This window comes from Coenobita brevimanus, chromosome 22 (genome assembly GCF_032717465.1).
Source record: "Coenobita brevimanus isolate Jiangsu-jjx chromosome 22, ASM3271746v2, whole genome shotgun sequence".
Taxonomy (NCBI): domain Eukaryota; kingdom Metazoa; phylum Arthropoda; class Malacostraca; order Decapoda; family Coenobitidae; genus Coenobita; species Coenobita brevimanus.
In genome coordinates, this window is record NC_136975.1 from 10,725,454 (window position 1) to 10,749,653 (window position 24,200).

Genomic DNA, 24,200 nt, shown 5'->3' on the forward strand with positions numbered 1-24,200 from the left:
ATATAGATATAGATATATATATATATATATATATATATATATATATAGATATATATATATATATATATAGAGATATATATATATATATATATATATATATAGATAGATAGATAGATAGATAGATATAGATATAGATATATATATATATTTATGTATACTTTATATATCTATATATATATATCTATATATATATATATATATATATATATATATATATATATATATATTAGTTATCCACCAAAATTTACCTCTTATTCCGCAAAATTAAAACGTTTTCTTTTATTCTTCAAAAAGGAAAAGCATACTTACAATGGCCCAGCTGACTGGAAGGACATCAACAGACTGGGATTTTTCTCCATGTTTTCAGTGGAATATCTCACATTTTTGTGAATTATATAGACTTCATATGTGAGAAAGGAGTCTACATTTAGGCAGATTTCCTCTCGGAAATGGTACTAATATCATGCAAAATTTCAGATGGTTGTGATTATTAGTTCTTGCATTACTCAAAGAATTGTTTGTGGTAATCTGTACTTGCCTGCCTTGAAACCTTATAGTTTGCATTATTCAAAATTATATATCTTGCTTATTTCTGAACGTATTTTGCTCATTGCTTAACCAAATTTCTATAAAAAGAAAGAGAAACAAAATTTTCTTAACCTTTTGCACCCCCTTGTCATGTACAGAGGAGGGCAGTGATGGTTCGGACAATTAAAAAAAAAATAATAATATTTATAAAAATTCAGGTTTAAGCAGGAGAGTAGTCTGGTTTATGTTAAAATGTTGCCACACCATTTGGCTCTTTCGGCTGGTAATATGAAATTCTTAGCTCTTTTCAGCTTTAAGCTATTGTTAACGAAGCACAAGTGACTAAGTCGTCTCAACCATCCCTACCAGTGGTGATGGTTCGGACAGAAGGGTGGGATGGTTCGGCCATATATATTACTCGGCATATTCTTAAAATAACTGAGTTAGATTGGATAAAAACAAACAGTTATTACTTCAAAAACATTTCATTTTCCTAAACTACAAAATTAAACTTCAGAGTCTAAATGAACCACTTGATATTTGTAAAAAATATATATATATATTTTATAAATCACCAGATTTATTAATAACTGACTTCTTACATTCTTCTTCAAAATTATGCGTAATTAGCCATCTCTCTCTCTCTCTCTGGAATATTCACTTTACTTTTCACTTGCTAGGCCTTATTTCAGACTGACTAACTTCAGAATTTTAATGCATATTGCAGCCTGCAAAACTGAAATAGAAGTAATACCCCTTTCATATTTTTACACTTTGAGGAATAGGTTAAATAAACAAAACTATAAATATATATTCACTGATAACTATGAAGAATGGTGTTTCACTATGTGTTCAGATATAAATGATCAAAAGTAGTGTTATCAGTTGATAAGGTCATGATTTGGCAGTGGTGGTGGATATTTCAGACTGTCCAAACCATCCCCCTCCTCAACTGTCCGAGTCATCCCGAATCTATGTAATTAATGGACGGGTATCCTCAAGCATCACCCGAGAGAGAGTTTAACATTCATTTTTCATAGCAATATGTTCTACATGCAACACAGATTCACCCTGATAATGCACAGTTCTATGCCTGGCATATTCATAAAGGTAGAGCTTACGATATACACTCAAATTATTACATAGGAGATGCAAAAAAACATATAATCTGACTTGCATAAAAGAGTGAGGGGTTTCTAGCTTGGAGGTTCCGTGTGGTTGAAGTAAAACTCTCCCGCTTTCACGCAAGATCACACGGGCCTAGGTCCCATACGTTTCTCATAGAGTGCACTGTCCGAACCATCCCACACTGTCCATACCATCACCAACCACCCTCTCCAGTTTGAAAAGAAATTGTCTGAAGGTAGCAAGAGTACTATAAATAAGTCATCTGGTTGAAAGGATTAATGATCACCTGCAATCTGTTAAATATTCTCTTATACCTCGGTCAACAAATATAAGAATACATGGTAATCACATATCATGAGAAGTGATTCATTGGCTCACACACTCACGAATGCAATGAAGCAGACGAATTGATGTGAGTGTGCATAGCAACTCTTATACACACGCAAATGCCTATGGACATGCACACGTACACACAGAATCATTGGTTACTTTTTATACATTCATACACAACTACACCTGTATGCATTAAAACCCATTACCGCACACATTTGCAAACAAAGTACACGCACACAAAATACGCTGCAACATTTATTCTCATACACGCACAAGCAGCACAATTATACATTTCAGATAAATCAGTGATGCATAAATACACTCATATGTGTATATTCACCATAATAACGATAATGAAATATTGCAGAGGTAGATATTATACATGATAAATAAATTCTAGCAATGAACCTTCAGTCTCTATTCAGATTACTTGTACATGGTGTCCGGGTAACAGTATTAAGAGAAAATGATAATGCCATTTAAGAGTGACTTCCAGTGCAACGAATGATGGTCTAAATTATGCCTTTGAACTCTACAAATCACAATATCATATTAAAAGTTCATTAACTTTCCTAACTTAGCGAATTCTGTTTTGCAAATCCTTAACGAAGATATTGTCATCAACTGGCCAACAGTCTCTGAGTTTATTTTCCTTTGCCTTTCTTGCTTCCCACAGCAGTTCCGCCTTTCTGTTGTAAGATCCTCGTTTATAAATATGTATTTCTTGTTGGCAGTGCCGTTGTCAGAATCTGGTTGTGGATTATCCTCTCTCTCTCTGTCGTTTGGTTCTGCGTTGTCTCCCTGTGTTGACTATGTCTCCCAGTCCCCCACGGGTCATCAGGCGCTCTCATACCCCGCTTAGGGTTCAGCCACACTCCGTTACGATAGACGGTCTGACGAGTTCGGTACGTGGGGAAACGAACCAATATAGGTCTACGTTCACCGTTTGTCCGTGGACGCCCCAAACGATGGACCTGATCTATCTCACTGATGTTGACTGGTTGCGGCTTACCACACTTTATCATATATCAACTGTATGGTTAAATGAATGAAGTCCCCATTTGGCGTCTCAGGAACTCCAGTAATACGTACATTATTCCTTCTCGCGAACTGTTCTTGTCTATCTATATCATCTTTCATTTTTCATCTTCTTTCTCCAACAATTCAATTTTCTTGTCCCGTTCCTGAACCACCTGTCTGAGCTCCTTCACTTCCTTGGAGAGTTGTTTACATATGGATGATTCTAATTTGTTAATAACACCTTCATCACTCAAGGCGAGAATTAAAGCTCTGACGAAGTCTTCTTGTGAGATGCCCATACAGGTTGACAGATTTCTGGACCACATAAACAGCAACACAGATTTCCGGCTTCTGAGTGATGTATACTGCGTCGAGCCTTGCTTCAGGGACGTTATTATTTACCGCCATGAACAACCATCAGTACACTTTAATACACACACACACACACACACACACACACACACACACACACACATATATATATATATATATATATATATATATATATATATATATATATATATATATATATATATATATATATATATATTATGCAGTTAATTTGTAACTTCTGTATTCATCTCACGTTTCCTCACGTATTCATAAAAACGATGATGTAAGTTACACCATGATTGACTGCAATTAGCGGCTTATAAATCCGAAGAAAGCAGGAACTGCACAACTACAACCTTCTCGCTCCACGTTCATTCGAAGACTGGTGGATGTATGCGCTGTCTGAGGGCTTTGTAGTTATGCTTATGCTATATACCGCAATGTTACATTCATCGGTTCAGAGGAAGCATGAAAATTAATGAACTAGCAGTCATGAATAAAAACTGAAATGATTGCGAACAGCAGATTTAGGCACCACCATTAACTGAGGATGTAGTCGCGAGGCATTGCACAAAAACTAATGCCTACACACACACACACACACACACACACACACACACACACACACAAACTACCTACTGAGGACGTGCAGGAAGGTGTGTGAAGCTGCCGTTTGTCCGTGTCTGCCCGTCACCACACAGGAGTAGCGTCCGGTGTCCTCGTGGCCGGCGTTCTTCACCACCAGAGAACCATTGGCCAGCACCTCCTGCCTGTGGGCACGAGTCATAACCAGGGTTAGTGAGGTGCTGTTGGTAGAGCTGGGAGGGAGTCCATTGTTTCTGACGATACTATCTGATCATGCGATAATCATACATGTCCGACCTTTTTTTGTCACTGTCGACCACACTTTGTAATGTGGCATCGTCATCATTTTCATCATCATTCCATTCAAACAATACTTTTTTTACTCTAACTTGGCCTGAAGGTAGTAGGTAATGACGACAATCATCCACTCACTGTAGCGCTGCCTACTTCCTTGATCTTTATCATGCTTTCCCTGTGCCTATTCTACCATTTCTCTATTTCTCCCATCCATCCTGTCACTATTACTCTTCATTCCACTTCAGATTGCTTTACACTGAGTCATAAGCCTAAGTGCGCGTCCACACGTGCCGTCGAACATGTGTTGACAACACAGGTGGTAACATGTTTGGATACATGTATGCAGCAGTACTTGAACAGATGTATGTAAACATATTTCAGTGCAACTTCAAACCTACTGGCAGCAGTGTGATGGGATGAGTGTGTCCATACGAGGCAACTGAGACTTCACCATGATGTTGCCAGCCTGATCTGCACGCTGCTGTTTCCAGCATGTTTGCAGCTTGTTCGTTATTGTGTTGTTTACATGTTGCTATCACTTGCTCAGGCTTATGTGTGAATGCGCCATAATGGATTCCTGTATTCCAGGAAACCATATACAACGCTGGGTGGTAACCAAATGAGGCTAATAATGGAGTGAAGTAGAACCTACTACGGTGCCCCTGTTAAGAGAGTAAAGAGACGCAAATGCGGCGTCCACCCAGGAACAAATTATCCACACTCCTCCCCGTGCCTCGTTGTGGTGAAGGGCTATCTGCCTCAGGGGAACATCTATTCACTGCACTAGACATCCCCATAGGGACGGTTGCTTGCTTGCTGTTGATGGGTCTGCTCATTTAGATATGCCTGGTTTACTCAGCAACAACCTGGCCTAAAACTGCCAACTCTCCATCTCGATTAATGAGTTGGAAAAACAAATCAACAACAAAATACGCTGCAAGTCGAGAAGCAGTTTTATTTAAAGGAAATAGAACTACATTAGGGTATTATCATTTTCTGCCATTGATTCACGTGAAATTAGCTACAATAGGGTGGGGATCTAGTCCAAATCAACGTGAAATACCAATAGTGCATGGAAAGTTTGAGATCAGGAAACAGAAAAATCTGATTGAATATATATATATATAGATAGATAGATAGATAGATAGATAGATACAGATATATATACAGGAGAGAGAGAGAGAGAGAGAGAGAGAGAGAGAGAGAGAGAGAGAGAGAGAGAAAATGTTTTTATTTATTTCTTTATTTTAATTACAAAGGTTAATAAGGTCACACCTGACCTCTCCAGATTGAAAAGCGTCTAATAAGATAAAAAAATTGTCTGAAGGTAGCAAGTCATCTGGTTGAAAGGATTAATGGTCACCTGCAATCTGTTAAATATTCTCTTGTACTTTTCCTCTTAACCCTTTCATGATCGTGGCAACTCTTGGATTTATTGCAGTGAACATCATTTATTTTTCAGCTGACACTGAGGCAAGGCTGATCGATGATACTCGTAGCATTCACTTCCTCAAGGTTGGGTCAAATCTTCTATTTTCATTACATCTAACACCAAATAATCTATTCACCTTGAAGTAATTTAAAGAAGCCTCAGTGTATATTCTCGTATCACCTTATATCTATCCAATATTCTTTCCATTTTCATATTTCGCCCATAGGTAAACGGCAGTAGACTGGAATGAAGGGAAAGAGTGTAACTAGGGTCGTATTCGAGGTGGCATATCAGGCTACGTAGGACCTTTTCCTTAGTGGTTTATTGTGCATATCACACCTTGCCATTCAATTTACATCTTTCTAATGCCTATATAGTTTGCATCCGTAACATACAAGAGATCATTGAGGTGCAATGTAAAGGAAAAAGTACTAAGGAAAATGTGATTTGAAATCTCCAAGACAGAATATCACGTGAAATGTAGTTTGTGAATAAAAAATCAATGTCTTTTGATATTCTTGATTAATGACACTGATTTGGCAATTCCTCGAGAGAGAGAGAGAGAGAGAGAGAGAGAGAGAGAGAGAGAGAGAGAGAGAGAGAGAGAGAGAGAGAAGTGCTACCAACATAAGATTCTAATGCTAATCATAATTGTATAGGTTAAGATATGACAAAACAACAACAACAACAACAACAACTGTAGGGACACTCAGTGGAGCGCATTTCTCCGACAAGGGCAACGTAATTTCCAGACCACTCTTCATAATAGGTTAGTTTTTCTCATCACTGATTAGGGTCTCCCAAAAAGTGTTTTCCGGATCCAGAATCTCTAATACGATGCGGATCGGTCTCAAAAGTTAATAGATTGTTCCCTGGGACTTGGCTTATCTACGCACCAAATTTGGTCCAAATCTCTCTTTCAGTTTTTGAGTAATCTTGCTAACAAACAAACAAACAAACAAACAAGAAACCTGTCTGAGGGCTCATACCTAAGCCAATGCCATTGCAGGATCAGGATCCGGTTCCGGATCTACCAAAGAATTTAATCTAATCTTTCTTGACCCATAGTCCACCGTTCCACAAAACTTCATTGTAATTCATTGAAAACGTTTGGAGGTATCGTGTAGACAATCAAACACAAATTTCCTGGATTTGGATAATGACTCGGATCACCACCAAAATCTAAAGGAATGTTCTTTGTGCCATTCCTTACCCCTCCAAAAGTTTCACCAAAACCGTTCATAACTTTTTGAGTAACCCTGCAAACAGACAAACAAACCAACGCCGACAAAACCACAGCTTTGGCGGATGTTACAAACAGGGGTGAAAACATACTCTCCTTGTCGGAGAGAACAACAAAAATCTGTTCCCTACACACACACACACACACACACACACACACACACACACACACATGCAGTTTTTATGCATCAACCAGTTATGAGGAAATTGCATGATGATGGTTGCTGAGGCATGTTTGTACTTCTCTCTCTCTCTCTCTCTCTTTCTCTCTCTCTCTCTCCTGTATGTGTGTGTGTGTGTATACACACACACCCACACACACACACACACACACACACACACACACACACACACACACACACACACACACACACACACACACACACATATATATATATATATATATATATATATATATATATATATATATATATATATATATATATGTGTGTGTGTGTGTGTGTGTGTGTGTGTGTTCAGCTTTGAAGATACTTTTCGAGGTGGAGGAGTTAGTATAGCCTTCAATGGCCCCTTTACTAATAGATATTCTAAGTTGAATATGCATGTCAGGTGATGCTAAGAATATTGCAGAAAGACACTGTCTTACTGAAAATTTTATTCAGATGAAATTTAATGACCTAATCTGAATACTTAGTGATGCAATTTTGATAATGCAGGATCAATTGCAGAATATGACACGAGAATACACATTTATATACGTTTGATATTGCATGGTCGCAAGAGGTTTAAAAAAGATCTGTATGATTTTTACATTACACTAAAGTATATGGTAAAGTATATGGCAAAGTAAGATGCAAAGAATATGTGTAAGTCAGAATACATGTTTATATAATTTGAAAGTGCATGCTACTGGGAGCCATGGGTGATTTTTTTTTTTTTTTTTTTTTTGGTGGGGGAGGGGTGAAAAGAATATAACAAAGCATTTGGTAAAAGTACATGACCAAATCTGAGAACGTGTTCATATAATTCTGATACTGCATAGCCACTGGGGGTTCTACGTTATACTTATACTTTATATTATACTGTAGATGAGAACAGAGCTAACAAGCTGTGGCTGCTGGGGTTGGAATAATGGTTATCAGTGTTTGAAGCTTAATAGTTTATGTTGTGTTTTGTTTTGAATGACTTGGTTTTATATTGGTGTTTTTTTTCTCTCTCCCAACTCCCTCCCTCCCTCCCTCTCTCTCTCTCTCTCTCTCTCTCTCTCTCTCTCTTTGCTTTGGTTACAATTATACGTGTTTTGAAGATTCTGACATCGCCATTGCTACATTGGTGGTAGGTGAGAGGAGAAGCTGGAGAAAGAGAAAGTGGAGGAGAAAGAGATGATGATGATGATGATGATGATGATGATGATGATGAGGGGGAGGAGGAGGAGGATTACAGTACATAGGAAAGCAAATAGCAACAGACCTTATGGTCCTTTCGAGGCTGCTTGTTACAGAGAAAACTATGACTACAAGATCTAACTCCACATGCAGAAGGATAAGGATAGTAAAGCAAGAAGGGTCCCCCCACCCCCAAACCCTCCAGGAAAAAGTGAGAAAAACCACCATGCAGCATGAAAAAGCTGACATGGAAATTTCACAGGAAATGCTGGAAAGAAAAAGTCACATTCTATAATACTTTGTCTATAAGCAACCCGTTTGAGTAACCTGAATGAGAAAGTAATCAAATAAACTATTTATGGAATGACATTATAAACCGGTACGTTGAGTTAATGGGGCGTCTGTGGACGCAACGTGGAAACTACGCAGTGCACATTATGGATGTTCAGCGGTGGTATGGCAGCCTTGCCTGGTGCTTTTAAGGTAGGCAGCAGTCAATCAGGCCCTAGCTCCGTTCACTTAACTGAGATATGGAACTCTCCCATGTGGGACAAGTACACAAGTTTTCTCCTGAAGCAGTGACCCCTGGAACATTAAAAAAAATCCCGATGGTGGTCATTTGACTAACAGGGACCCTCAGTGATCCACAGCCCATCATAGGTCGAAAGTAATGACTGTTAACTCAGGGCTATCTGTGCAGATCCTAATCTGTGCTTATATTACTTTCTTTGCATTGGGGAGATTGAAAAATATATAAGATGGGGTGTCTTATAGACAAAAGGGGACTGCACAGTGCACAGTGTGGATGTACAGTGCACAGAGTGGATGTTTAGGGGTGGTGCAGCAGCCTTGCCTGGCGCTTTTTAGGTAGGCAGCAGTCAGTCAGGCCCTAGCTCCGTTCACTCCACTGAGACAAGAAACTCTCCCATGTGGGAGAAGTACACAATTTTCCTCCTGAAGAAGCGACCCTTGGTACACTAAAAAAATCCCAATGGTGGTCACTTGGCTAACAGGGACCCTCATCTATCCATAGCCTATCACAGGACGAAAGCAAAAGTAGTGACCGTTAACTCAGGGCTATCTGTGCAGATCCTAATCTGTGCATTGAGTAAACTGAAAAATGTATAATGATGTGACACGACGCTAGGTATGGGTATGTTAAATTTACGGGGTGTCCTGTAGACACAAGGAGACTGCACAGTGAACAATGTGGAAGTTTAGGGGTGGTGTGGCAGCCTTGCCTGGCGCTTTTAAGGTAGGCAGCAGTCAATCAGGCTCTAGCTCCGTTCACTCCACTGAGACAAGGAACTCTTCCATGTGGGACAAGAACACAAGTTTCCTCTTGAAGCAGTGACCCTTGGTACATAAAAAAAAAAAAAAAAATCCCCATGATGGTCACTTGGCTAACAGGTCCACAGCCCATCATAGATCAGAAGTAAAAGTAGTGACCGTTAACTCAGGGCTATCTGTGCAGATCCTAATCTGTGTTTGTATTACTCTATTTGCATTGAATAAATTGAAAAATTTATAATGACGTGATGCAACGCTATGTTCGGGTACATTGTTTACAGGGTGTCTTGTAGACAAAAGGGGAATGACCTTACACGTAGTTATAAAAGCAAGTTATTCGGACAGAAAGAGTCAGCTGAGGATTCTCGTGCAAATACTTGTCTATTATGTTTTTGAATGTCTTAACTGAGATACTGTATTTGAGAGTATCTGAGAGTAATTTGTTCCAGATATTAATGACTGTTGAAGAAGAAGTATTTTGCTTCATGGGATTGGAAACGTTTTCCCATAATTTTGTAGCCATTACTTCTGGTTTGACTCGACCGTTATATTTCAAAATACTTATTCATGTCTAAGTTGTCATATCCCTTCATAATTTTGAAAACTTCAATAAGGTCACCTCTTAACCTGCACTTCGTTAGGCTAAATAATTTAAGTTCTTCAAGGCATTCCTCATATGGTTTGTTTCTAAGTCGTGGTATCATTTTTGTGATACTTCGCTGTATTTTCTCTAATTTTTCTATGTCCTTCCTTTAGTATGGAGACCAGAATTGCACACAATACTCAAGATCGGGGTGCACTAACGAGTTGTACAAGGTTAGTATGACACTTTTTCCATTTTAAACTCGAAAGTTCTTCCAATAAAACCCACCAGCTTGTTTGTAGTTTTAACCGCCTCAGTGCACTGTTTACTCGGTTTTAGGTCATTTGATATTATCACACCAAGATCCTTTTCATTCCCTGTACTTGATAACTGGATATTATTCATTTTGTAATTCACATGGACGTTGTTAGTTCGAATATGAAGTACTTTACACTTTCCCGTGTTGAATTTCATTTGCCATTTTCTGCCCAGCTTGCTAAAGTATTAAGATCATTTTGTATCGGTCCAAGTACTGAGCCTTGGGGAACACCGCTAGTCATATTACGCCATTTGGATTCCTTTCCGTTTATCACAGCTCACTGTTTTCAGTCTGAAAGCCAGTCTTGTAACTATTTCTGCGTGTTTCCTTTTAATCTATGTGCTTCTAATTTGCTCATGAGACGTTTGTGAGGGACAGTGTCAAATGCTTTCTGAAAGTCGAGGTAAACTATATCTTCTGCTCTTGAGTCATCATATGATTTGTAAACATCATGGAAGAAATCCAGTAAGTTAGTTAAGCATGAACGACGATGTCTGAATCCATTCTGCGAGTCTTTAATAATCATTTTCTTTTAGATAATTAACCACTTTATCTCTTATGGTTTTTTCCATTAACTTGCACACTATTGATGTTCAGCTGATTGGTCTGTAATTTCCTGGGTATGACTTATTTCCTTTTTTAAAAATTGGTGTTACATTTGCTAGTTTCCATTCGCATGGAACTTTCCCAGTGCTTAACGATTTACTGAATAAGACAGAGACTGGCAGCAGTAACTCTTTTTTAGCTTCTTTGAGAATTCTCGGTGATATTTTATCAGGGCCAGGGGTTTTGTTTATGTTCGTACTATTTATGGCTGAGAAGATATCGCTATTATGGATAGCATAGTTACTAAGGACTGTGCTATTTGCCTGGTTTGTGGGTAACAGTAGGTTTCTGGTGGTGTTTTCTACTGTAAAAACTGATGCAAAGTTATCGTTAAGAATGTTCGCCATTTCGACCTCATTTTCTGTGTGTTTGCCATTGTTCGTTTCTAGAGGGTCTCTTGATGTAGCCATAACCTTTTTCTTTTTAATGTAACTGTAAAATTCTTTAGGATTTGTTTTGCACGTATGGGCAATGTGGATCTCCAGTGCTCTTTTGCTTTGATAAGTCTTTTTGATATGTGGTGTAGAGTTTCGTAATGCATTTTATCATTATTTGTGTAGTCTTATGTTTATGGTATGCCTGTTTTTTGGCTATTAAATTACTTTTAATTTCACTGGCCCACCACTTTGGTTTACTATTACTAGCTGGTCGCCTGTTACATAGTGGCACACATTACTTTATAGCTTCATTAAATTTTTTGGTGAATGTTTCCCATGCTTGGTTTATGTCATCGGTTTCAGACATTTGATTCCAATCTGTAGTTGCAAGTAACGCTCTAAGCCTGGTGAAATCAGCTCTACGATAATCTGGGACCTTTTCTTTGCTCTCTGTTTCTTTTACTTTTTCAGTAGTAATATTAAACTGTATAATTCGATGATCACTGGAACTAAACTCAGGTCCGATTTCAACGTTGATGATTAGGTTACCATTCATAGTTAAGATGATGTCTAGAATATTATTTCCTCTCGTTGGGTATTCTATGTGTTGGGAAAGAGCGCTTTCTTGAAGATTCATATAAAGCTCTTGTCCTGAGTGTGCAGTTAGTGGTTCCCCCCACTTTGTTACCGGTAGATTAAAGTCTCCCAAAAATATGCTACTCTCTTGACAACAAATTTCTGCAATTTGATAGTAAAGTTTTTCATCTGTCTCAGTTGACTGTGCTGGAGGACGATAGATGAAACATATTTACTTTGTGCTAATTAATACTCAGCTGAATGTAACTGGCATCTATGTTGGTAATACTGGGTTTGGATAGCACAAGGGGGTGGAGACTAGTTTTCACATATAGTAAAACACCGCCACCAGCTCGATGTGGTCGCACACAGCTGAAAATATTGTACCCTGTTAACGAGTATTCCACTAGAAAGCCACGGTCAGATGTGTTAGTCCAGGACTCTGTGATGCCAACAATGTCATAATTTTCTAGGTAAATAAGTGATTCTATATCCTCAAACTTATTGCACACACTATGTGCGTCAAAATACAGACTCTGATTCCGTCCCAAACTGTTGATGAACTGACTTTGTGGGTATTTACATTGAGGTTACTGCTCCTGGACATTCCACGTTTTTTTATTTGAAGAGGGCAACTTTATCGTGTAAAAGTCTACCAAGTTGTGTTGCTCCTACTGAGTTCATATGGAGACCATCTTTCTGGAATAGTGTATGTTGCTCATAAAACTGGTCCCACAGATTGACAAAGACGACTCCTTCTTGTGTGCAGAGAGATTTGAGACGGTTATTTGTGCTGAAGGCCTTATCATAAAAAACTATTCTCTTCCTTGATCCTTGGGAGTATACCAGATATTATCACATTAGTGGACTTAGTTTAGAATCGTTTGATCATTTCATGATACTTTGCTAGCAATTCCTCTGATCTATTGCGCTTCAGATCATTCGTACCAACATGGATGCCATATAAAGTAGTATCATTAGCGTCTTTTGTGACCTTATCACAGGCTTCAGTGATATCACATAGTCCACCTGGAAAACAGTATCTCTACCTGCTATTGCGCAATCCAAATCCAACCTACATGAATTCTTTTACCAGTGTAAAAAGAATAGAAAATCTCCTTGCTATGGTACAAACTAACGTACCATGAATTTCTTTACCAGTGTAAAAAGAACAAAAAAAAAAAAAAAATCTACCTGCTATGGTGTATCGAACTTACCATGAATGCCTTTACCAGTGTAAATAGAATAGATAATCTACTTGCTATGGTACAACCTAACTTACCATGAAGTACTTTATCAGTGTAAAATGAAAAGAAAATCTACTTGTTATGGTATAATCTAACTTACCATGAATTGTGGAAATACACCATAAACTGAATTACTAGGAGAAAAAAGGAAAAAAAAAAATGGAATGGAGGGGAAAAATCAAAATAAAAACCTAGCTTCACTCAGTGAACAACTGTTTGTAGTGTAAAAACTATTTTACAGGTGTAACATCAAACACACAGTTGTTATCAATACAAAAGTCAATGCTATTCACTTGCACTAAACCAGCAAACAACTCAGTTAATATTTGTTAGACTTTAAAGCACTGAGACGTCCAAAACTGATAGTGGGAACCAAAACAAAGACAGCTGGTCGGTAAATACACTCTCAATACACTAACACCATTTACTAGTGAGAAAAGATAATCTGTTTGCTAGACATCGTTCTAACTGACCTTGATCTGAAGGAAAATAAACTATAATATGACTGAAACCAGAAATAAAGGTGGGAAAGGGCAGGAATACGATGCAGAGGGTGGGAATATTATGTAAACAAAGGGACTCGCGAACGATACACCTTTAGCCCCCTCAAAAACTTTTACATGCAATTTATTTAAATATTTTACACAAGGGAAATATGTCTAGGACTCTTATACACTGATCTGTTCACTTTCACACAGATATTCACTCAAACTTGTTGTTAAAACACTTGGATATGCAGAGCGCTGGTAAAAACGTGTGATTCCAAGATGGCTGCCGAGGAGGAGGAGGAGGAAAGGAAGAAGGTAAAAGGAAAATCGTAGAGTAAAAAAGAAAAATGTAGTGGAAAGTGAAAAATGAGTGAAATGATGCTATAACGATGATGATGATGATGATGATGATAATGATGATGATAATGATGATGATGATGATGAGGAGGAGGAGAAGAAGAAGAAAATGAGGAGAACGTTGATCACGAGCTGAAAATTAAAAAAATGGACAAAGAGTTGTGAGCTAAACAATAGTGAGGTGATACATGAAGAGAAAGAGAAAATAATTGAGAGTGATCGTGGAAGGAGGAGGGAGGTTGTAAGGGAAAGAGAGAAACAGCAGAGAAGGTGTGAGAACGGTGATGAAATGAACATGAAAATGTGGATCAGAAATCAGAGTGAGGTGATAGTGACAGAAATGAGTGTGAGGTGTGAAGAGAGTGAAGACCAAGGTGTTCAGGGAAATAAGTGAAAATATAATATCGTATTCCGGGTGGCATAAAAAGTTTGAAAACATTTCGTCCTTAGCAACAGTGAAGGTGGGTGAGGTATCTAAGAAGGTGCGGGAAAGAAGACTACTTTGGTATAAGCACATGGTGAGAAGGGATGAAGCTTGTATGGGGAGGAGAGTAATGGAAATGGAGGTACAAGGAAGGAGGAAAAAGGGACGGCCGAAGAGGAGGTGGATTGATTGTGTGAGGGAAGTAATGAGAGGGAAGGGACTGAAGGGGGAAAGAGGCGTAGGACCGAGCTGTATTGCGAAGATTGGTCCAGTACATCAACCTTATGTAAAGCTGGGAAAAGATGGAAGATAATGAAAAAGTAGATGACGACTTGATTTTTTTGTGTGTGAAGTATATCGTTTCATTATCTGGATAGCTTGCACCAAAACTATACAAAAAGATACTGAAGGGTAATATGCAGAGTAGGGTGGAGCTGTTATAAGAACCCGAGAGCCACTTCAGATACGACCCACTGAAATGAGGTGAAAGTGTATGGACGGAGGAAATGAGAGGGAAATAAAATGCACTGGGGGCGGGAAGATTTCAATGACGGTGAGACAGTGAGATGGAGGTGAAAAAATATGTATTGATAAAAAATGGAAGTGGAAGCAACAAATGAGATTAGTAAGACAGAACTTGGTGGGAGAGATGAGAAAGTTAGATTGTATGCACCTACTATCCATTTCAGAGGCGGAGTTGCGCTGTTTATCGCAAATATCTCCTAAACGAATCGTTGGATCAGTATGGTATTTCAACACACTACTTTCGACATCCGGGCCTAATTTATGACCCTTAAACCATATTGCTATTTATGTTATGTGAGGAGTTTACTCGTGAAAAATAACAGAAAGTCGACTAGTCATGTTGACGCATTCGAAGGAAAGTGTTGCCCTCCCAACACCCTCCCAAACTATTCCTTAACTACCCCTACTTCTCCCCCTTCTCGTCCTCGTTATCCCTCCTATTCTCCCCGAGCTCCTCGCCTCCTTCATCACTCTTGTGTCCCTCCCTCATTATCCCAGCACTGTATTATAATGTAAGAATGTTATGTAGTTGTACACGTATTGATATGATTAATTGCAATGGATGCAAGTCGTATTTCGCGTAGAAAGTACTGTACATCAGGATGATTACGTACATGTAATAGAAGCTATGCCTATATGTTTGCAGTGTTTATGGTCAACCATTGAAATTCACGAACTTCAAATTGTATCACTTGTTGCCTGAACCTTCTCGGAGAAGTTATTACTATTATTACAATACTGTGTATTCATCCTAAAATGTGAACATGGTCCAGTTGATATATATTGTTTTAACTGTCTCTATTTATATTATTAAAAAATTATAAACTCCAATGCTCTATTGTATATGATGCGTAATATTCATTAATATATACATACATACATCGTCATTTTATTGTAAATACTATTACATACATTCCATTACATTTATTAATTTGGAGCAATATATCATATTGTAGGAATAAAACTATGTAAACAATACAACAAAATTTATTCAACATCACTTTCAAAGAAGACGTCATCATCTTCATCATCACTGGCGATGTTGATAATAATGGGTTCCACTCCCTCGTGTATGTTGTCAGTCTTCCAGTATTCTTTTTCAAATTTGCGGGAGTGCTGAACAGCCCCCGTCCACATGTCCTTGTGTACCATATGCCTGACTTCCTCCAATCTATCCTGTAGGTCCGTCCGGGTAAACCGTTGTAGTGTGGAGCGCACATGGCGCTTCATACAGCCCCATACTTGCTCGATGGCGTTGAGTTCTGGGTGGCCAGGTGGCAACCGTATGACCTCGTGGCCCCACATACGGATGGTGTTGTCGATTTTATACTGGGGTTGTGGGCGGTTCTGCTGGCAAAGGAGCAGCAGCTCAGGGCGAGTCGCAGCAGGTGGGATGGAAATTTTGTGCTGCTCGAGCCATCTGATGAGGTCCGCCTTCCTGGTGGCTGTGGTAGGGCATCGACTCTCCTCTGTTAGCTGACTGTGGTAAGGTTCATTATCCAGTACAGGAAAGTCTATTACATCAATACTCGCATAATGCAAAATATGGTAGGTTATTATAGACAGAAAAGACTCGAAGGAAAAGGGTCTTGTGGCTCAATCTTTACCCAGAGCCTTATGAACCAGCAGCATCTTACTTTGCTTTCACAGCCAGAGACCTCGTTCTCCCCTATAAATAACTGACTCCAAGATAATTGGTATAATTGTTATCCATGAGATCATTATGATTTTTTTGTCAGTGATTCTGCCAACATTATTATACACTTATATAGCAACAGTACCGATTGAATATTTTTGGTGTAATTTTTACTTTTTATACCATTGTCTAGCAAATGCTCGAACAAAATAAAGTGAAGTGGGTGGTTATTATGCCCGCCATATTCAAAGAAACACAGCACATATACTATAAACATGGACAAAACTATGTACTCACCTATTCAAACTTATGTAAGTTCGACCACGGGTGCTTTCCCTCTTGAACAAAGTGGCAAGACGAATGATAAAAGCTGTCCTGCATCCACGGGGGCAACGGGAAGACATTGTAGATACTGTTGTTAGTGGGCGTGCCTCGACAGTCAATGATCTATCCCCTGTACCTGCTGATGTCATAACCTCGGGAAGGGGAAGGGGGGGTACCTCAGAGAGGGGGGAAGTGATACGGGAGACTGAGGATATTCAATGAAAGCATAAATTGCTTATTAAAAATAAAAGATGAACAAATAAAGCAACCATGAACGATTTTATTTGGTTGCACAAAAACAAAACTGACTTCATATTTTTGGTAACCGTAGATACATCGGTAATGTTACGGCCATAACAACGTAATTAGCCAATGATTTTATGGTCGTTTGACCCACTCTGGTTTTCATGGCCACACACAACAGTAGGTAAGTGTGTTAAATAATATTACAAATGTATGATAATTATATACATACTGTCATATTCAAATATTATGTATGCAATTAGAATGAAAAAAGAAAACGGAAGTGCAAAGATGGGAGAGGGATGGTGTGACTGGGAGTGAAGAGGGAAACGGGGAGGGGGTGAACGCGATATTGGGGGGTAGGGAAGGAATGGTCAGAGGGTTGTTCAGGGTGTTAGTGGAGGAGCTACCCCACACAGTCGCACTCGTCCGATTTTGTATAACACCTTAGATTTGATGACTGGATTAGGCTTAATATCCTTCAGTAAACTCCTAATGTAACATCTCTATCTATCTATCTATATACCTAGGCTGCTTCCCCCAAGGAAAGGGAGGTAGCCGAGACAGGATGACTCACTCTCCATTTACTCATCCATTCAAACACATTCATTCGCATCTTAGCCCCAAAGGGGAGAACGGACAGATCCTCACCGCACCACACCGCACAAGGGTCAACTGGGCAATGCAATCAGTGACATCCGCAGCAGGGCCCGACAGCAGAACTGGTTTACCCCTGCCACATCATAACAGACCCATCCCCTTACCCGCACCTGACCTGACTAGCTGATCAGACCAAATGCGGGAGAATATCCCCTCAGGGCTGCGTCATCACTTATTCATTCACAATTTCTCTCCATTTATTTCTGTCACGCACAGCCACTCTTCCTTGCTCAACAGACATCCCTCTCGCATCCAGCGCTCTCTTCACACTGTCCATCCATCCTATTCGTGGTCTTCCTCTCAGCCTTACACCTCTCACATCAGATCTAGTTATCTTTTTCACCAATCGCTCATTATCCATTCTCTCCATATGCCCAAACCATTGCAACACCCTCTGCTCAACTCTGCCAGCCATCTCCCGAACAACTCCAGTTCTCCTTCGCACTTCATCATTTCGCACCCGATCCATACGCGTCACTCCACACATACTCCTCAGACATCTCATCTCCATTACATTCAAACTTTTCCTCTCTGCTACACCCATATTCCATGTTTCAGCCCCATATAATGCAGTCGGTAACATATGTAGCAGTATGGTTTAAGGGTCATAAATTAGGCCCGGATGTCAAAAGTACTGTGTTGAAATATCATACTGATCCAACGATTCGCTTAGGAGATATTTGCGAAAAACAGCGCAACTCCGCCTCTGAAATGGATAGTAAATCTGGATGAGTAAGAGGAGTAAGACTGAAAATGAGAAAAGAGAGGAAGGCAGAATGAAATTGAAGATAACAATAAATTGATACAAGGTGGAAACAAGAAATATGAGAGATGAAGGCGCAGAGGTGAGCGTGAAAGCAGAGATAAGGTGAAATTTGGTAGACGAGGGGAAAAGAACACGATATGATTGTATAAGAATGGAGAAAAGGTCAAAGTGAAAGATGTTTTTGTCACTTAAACATGGTCTGCCTGATTGAGCAGATCCGTCGACTTAGATAACCAACTACTTCTGTGGGAACCGAAGCCCTCTTATGGTTGACAACACCTCACCAGGGCCAGACCAGTGTCCTTTCCATGGAGAGAGACTCTGGTATATGACGCTGAATGCCACATCTGCTCCAGCCAGGGTCACGGCTCCCCAACGTGTACAAATGTCATGCGTGTGTACGGTGAAACAGGGTAATGACAGTGAGATGACAGGACAGTATAAAGGAAAATAAAACTCTAACAGCAACAGAAATTATGGTCGTTGTAAGGGAGAGTAGGATTGTTCTACCTATCATACAACTCTATTCAAAGTGGATGGGAATATCTTTCTTAGTTACCAATTTTCCGTATTGCACCGAAGTACCTTTTCGTGTGTTTTAATAGCATTAGGTTATCGAAGTAGATTTCACCAGTAACACAAAAGAGATTATCGAGGTGAAAAGTGCAGGATAAACTTCTGAGGAAGAAGTGTTTCGAATCTCCAAAGCCACAGGGAATAGGGACTCATATGTCGATAGTATGGACAGTAAAGCAAGACAGTTCCCCGACCCTTTAGTTCTTTCAGTCTAAGACGGCAGGAAAAAGTGAGACAGATTGCCATGATAGAGAACGAAACCATCATGAAAATTTCATAGCAAAGGATCTACATAGAAAATTGAAAAAGAAAATTATGTGTATAGATAGACAGGTAGATACAGATGGATAGATAAATAGATAAGTGATAAATGAACTCATAGCTAACAAGAAGTGGTGCCAAGGCACAGCAAACCCGTCCCGGCAGTAATTTTAATGCTGACCTATAAACACAACAGGATATCTAGTCAAAGATATCACATATCAGCTTTAGCGTAAGTCGGGTGAAAATTTACGAGTTTGTACCTATCTGAATTTTTCGGCCCGACCCACCTGATATTGACCTCCCTACCGCTAACTGGAGAGTGACCCCCCTGATGTAATGAAGCATTTTATTGGAGGCAAATTTGAAAGCTGCACCTTTAGTTCTTGATTTCATGTCAATATGACGAATTTGAAAGGAGTTATGGCGAAAATAACGATTATTACCTGCCCCCCCCATTTTTTTTTTTTTTTTACATTTATGGGCTTACAGCCTGGGCCTTGGCCCAACTTGGCCAAAAATTTAATAAGGTGATCAGAACGTCACAGTCCATCATCCCTGTACTTTGAGTCAAAATCACACCAGTCGTTTTTGTGTAAAGTGTTAACAGATAGACAGACAAACAAACAAACAAACAGAAAAACCGAGTGAAAACAATACCCGTCCCAGAGCCCCCCTGGGGCAGGGACGGGTAATAAAAATTGGGAAAGGTGTAAATAAGACGTGAAAAGAAACAGCAGAAAATTAAGGATAAACGTAAGAAGAGTAAAAAAAAATAATAATAAAGTGATAACTAGAAAGCACTCAGAGAACATAGACCTCCGCCAATACCATTGCCATTGCCATTACTATTGCTTTATTTTTATTTATTTATTAAGATTACAGTGTTAATAAAAACATTAATCTAATGGAGTCACAGGTCTATGCGATTCTCGACCACAGTAACTTCGTAATCCATACCCGCCAGAGAAACAGGCCTTTGGCCCGATGATCTTGTGCCCCTGAGACAGACAAAAGGAGTGCAGACCTCACGAGGGAGAATGACAGTCAACATCTCATCCAGGCCATAACAGAACCCTGCAGTTGACGTTTCTTCTCAGAAAGACCCTCTGCCAGACTCGAGTAGAATCTCACCGCCTCTAGACCCATCCCACCTGATGTTGTGAACTCAAGGGGAGTGAGTCAACATGTTGGATACTTTCATGATAGTTTCTGTTTTTTTTTTGTTTTTTTTTTCTTATTCGTTCCTTTTATGTGCAGCTTCGAAAGACAGTTCACGATGACATTCTGCCATGGGATCAAATATCCTAATGTCGAACACCCTCTGTCCATGTGTCCAGAAACCTCGAGCACTGACATCCACTCCTGCATCATTTGTTGTGTTTACTGTTCTGTGGGTGAAGTGCTCGCCGTCTAAGGGTATCAGAGCTGGCTCAATTGTAACATCATGGCATACTTCCTGCAGCATTTTGGCAGTAAGGTCGCGTACTTCATCATGCCGGATGGAAACAAAGGCTCCCTTCTTGCAAACCATTGCATGGTTTGCATCAAATGCAGTGCAACAGGCACAGTGTTGAGGTAAGTTCTCTATTGGCCACCCACATCTCAAGGCTATGGCGTCAATAAATTCTTGTTTGTTGAAGTGGAAGCCTCTTCCCTTGAGAGGCGGGGTTGTCAACCAGTTCGATGTCCCAGCCTCATGTGCAATTTCAACTCTTCTGCACTGGTCTGGTGTTAGATGTTCGGTTATGTGCTGCAGCTAGCTGGTCCTTTTGTCTTGCTTCTCGTTCCTTGCTTATCTGTGTTTTATGTCTTTCTGCCTTTGGTGGTCGAGTTCACTCGTCTCAACCTGGGTGTAAAATAATCTTCTGTGATAAGGCTTCGGTGAGCCTTAGTGAATTTCTATGTTCGTAGCTTGCCACGACGGCTGGATTTATAATGCCAAGGCCTCCCATTCTCGGTGGTAGTGTTAGAAGGTCCCTTTCTTCTGTTGTGGGGATGTGGACATTGGTCAGAAATGGGGGAAATGAATTCCTGATAGCATCCTCTAGTAGCTGTAGCAGCAACTCGATGTCTAGTATGGTCCTCATCACGAAGGTCCACTTGTGCTTTACACCATATGTAAACGCGCTGTATGCTGCATGGGGTTCTGTTTTTGCGTGGCTGGATAATACATGAATTTCTTCTACCCATGTCTTTACCTTATCACTCACATATTGGTCTTTGAATTCCTTATTTCCAATTGCAGCACCTAAATGCCTCTGACCTTCCTTAGTCACTATCACATTTGTGCCTCTAAAGGCCTCCTGTGCATCTTGATAATAAGCTGGTTTCACGATCAAGATGGACTTACTTGCATTAGGGCAGTAACGTATTTCAGGGCCATGAGATGTTACAAGGTCCCACTAATTTCTCACATCTTCCACCTTGCCAACACCTGTGAGATCATCAGCACAGGCTTAAGTTTTACATTGGTGGCATCGTATTTGATATGTTGTTGCAGCACTGTCATAGCCAGCACATGCTGTACATAGCCATGACAATGGGGTCAGGCATGGGGCGATTACAGGGGTATTGTAATCGATTGCGATTACGATTACTTTGTAAACTTCAGATTACCATTACGATTATGATTGCATTAAAAGTAAGCGTAATCGATTACGATTACATAAGAAGTAATCATGATTACAGTTATGATTACATGTACTGTTATGCACTAAATAATTATGAGCACGTTTCTTTCATACTTGACACTGATTAAGCAAATAGTTGAAGTTAGTTATTAAAAGCAAAAACATCGCCTAGTATTATTAAACTGATATTGTCTAAGGATATATATCATAAATGCAAATCATTTTAATAAGAATTGCCTACGTAACGAAGAACATAGGGTTAAGTTCTACAGAACCTATGGCGACTGTTAATCTGGATAAAAATATACTGTACAGTGCTATGTCTAGTAAGTTGTTCCTTTATTTTTTTGCCAATTTGTAATACAAATGTGTTTTAATAATTCAGGCACCAAGACTTTTCTTCACTTTCTCCTTGACCCTTTCATTCTATTAACTTTTTTAACAACTGAGATCTTCTCAGGTGATATTATTCTAACTTAGGTAGGATACTGTATGAAAGCTTCTAAGTGATAACATACAATTCACTTTTGTTTTCATATTGCTTGCGGACTTTTATGGTGCATATTGACTGTTTGACACTGAACTACAGTATTTTATTCTTGACGAGTATTAGTGGAAGAATAACTTATCTGGGGCCTTGTAATCGTAAAAGTAATCATGATTACGATTACAATATGAGAGTAATCGATTACCATTGCGATTACTTTGAAAAAAATGCCCAAGTAATCGATTACGATTACACTAAAGTCTGTAATCGATTACAATAGTTTACGATTACAGATACAATTACACCATGTCTGAATGGGGTCCCCCTGAACAGTTCCTTCTGTGGACTGGAATACACCGACATCATGAGTAGCTGTCTCACTGACAATGTAGAGGGCTGCCGGTTCTTTGCAGATGTTTTCCATTTACTGGGCAAATGCTGGGCATTTAACATTGATGTTGTGCAGCACTGCCTCTCACCTGATGGAATTAAATGCGTTTGATCCATCAACTAATAATACTGCCTGGCAGTCCTCTTCCTCATATATTTTCCTCATGGAGTGACCTGCTGCCTGCTGGCCAGCACACACTTGGAGGTTGCCAACTGCGTGCTTCACATCATCTTTCACCACCTCCATGATGCATTTTCCTATAATCCGTCTTAAGACTTCACCCACCCCAATGGGCCAACATCCAGGGTTCTTATCAAGGGGGATAAGTCTGCAAGCTGTCAGTGCTTTCGTGTTGTTGAACTGACTTGAAGCGATTCCTTGCCAGTGAGGCAATGGTGTTACACAGGTTTGTTGCTGCCTCCCCAAACTTGATGTTACTGAGGATTACTGGCCAAGATTTTGCATCCAGGACAGATGGTCCTGGCCCTCCCTGTATGTGCATTGCCATCCTCCACACAATATCTCCAGTTATCCTGTCATATATGATGGGATTGGGTGGACTGTAGTTTCTGTCAAGCTTTGACTGGGCTCTTGCTTATCGTGCAGTCGGGTGTTTTTCTTTTAGTTGTTGCATTGTCTCTTCTGCCAGGTCAAGTACTCCGTTTGGTGATTCAGCTGATAGGGATCTTGTAGCCATCAAGACCTTCCCCTGTCTCATCTTGCTGCCAAAAACTCTTGCCGCATCGTTGGTGTTCCGGTTTCTTCTACCTCGATTGCTTATTCTCATCTGCAAGGACCTTGCTTCCTGAAGTAAGTTGTCGATTTCACCTCTTTTCCATGTCTCAACCCGCCTTTGGATGGCCTTAATAATTTCTGCAATGCTTGCCCTTGGGCCGGTCTTGTTGAGGAAGAGTTGTGATATCAGTGCAAGGACCTTAAGAGAGAATGAGGCAATGGGTGAATTATTATTTTAATTGGCTAATAGGTGAGTGATTTCCTTGATCATGTCAGTTGCAGCATTGTACTTGGGAGGTTCGAAAAGGTTACTTGACGACCATCCAACTATTTAATTGTCGTATTCACATAGGTTATTGCATTTTCTCTCGATTTGCCCATCCAGTATGTGGGATGACCTTCTTGCATAGACCTGTGAGGCTGTTCTGCTTCCTCGTTGATTATATCACTAC

At 39.7% G+C, this 24,200-nt stretch overlaps 1 protein-coding gene across 1 annotated transcript in view; it reads right to left on the bottom strand.

Moving 5' to 3' along the window:
- LOC145392421 (cell adhesion molecule Dscam2-like) overlaps positions 1-24,200 on the bottom strand; it is a 331,196-nt gene that overhangs the window by 226,829 nt on the left and 80,167 nt on the right. Inside the window, exon 5 of the mRNA XM_080266830.1 lies at positions 3,982-4,112. Within this exon, the coding sequence (XP_080122956.1) occupies positions 3,982-4,112 (131 nt within the window). The remainder of the gene's footprint in view (positions 1-3,981; positions 4,113-24,200) is intronic.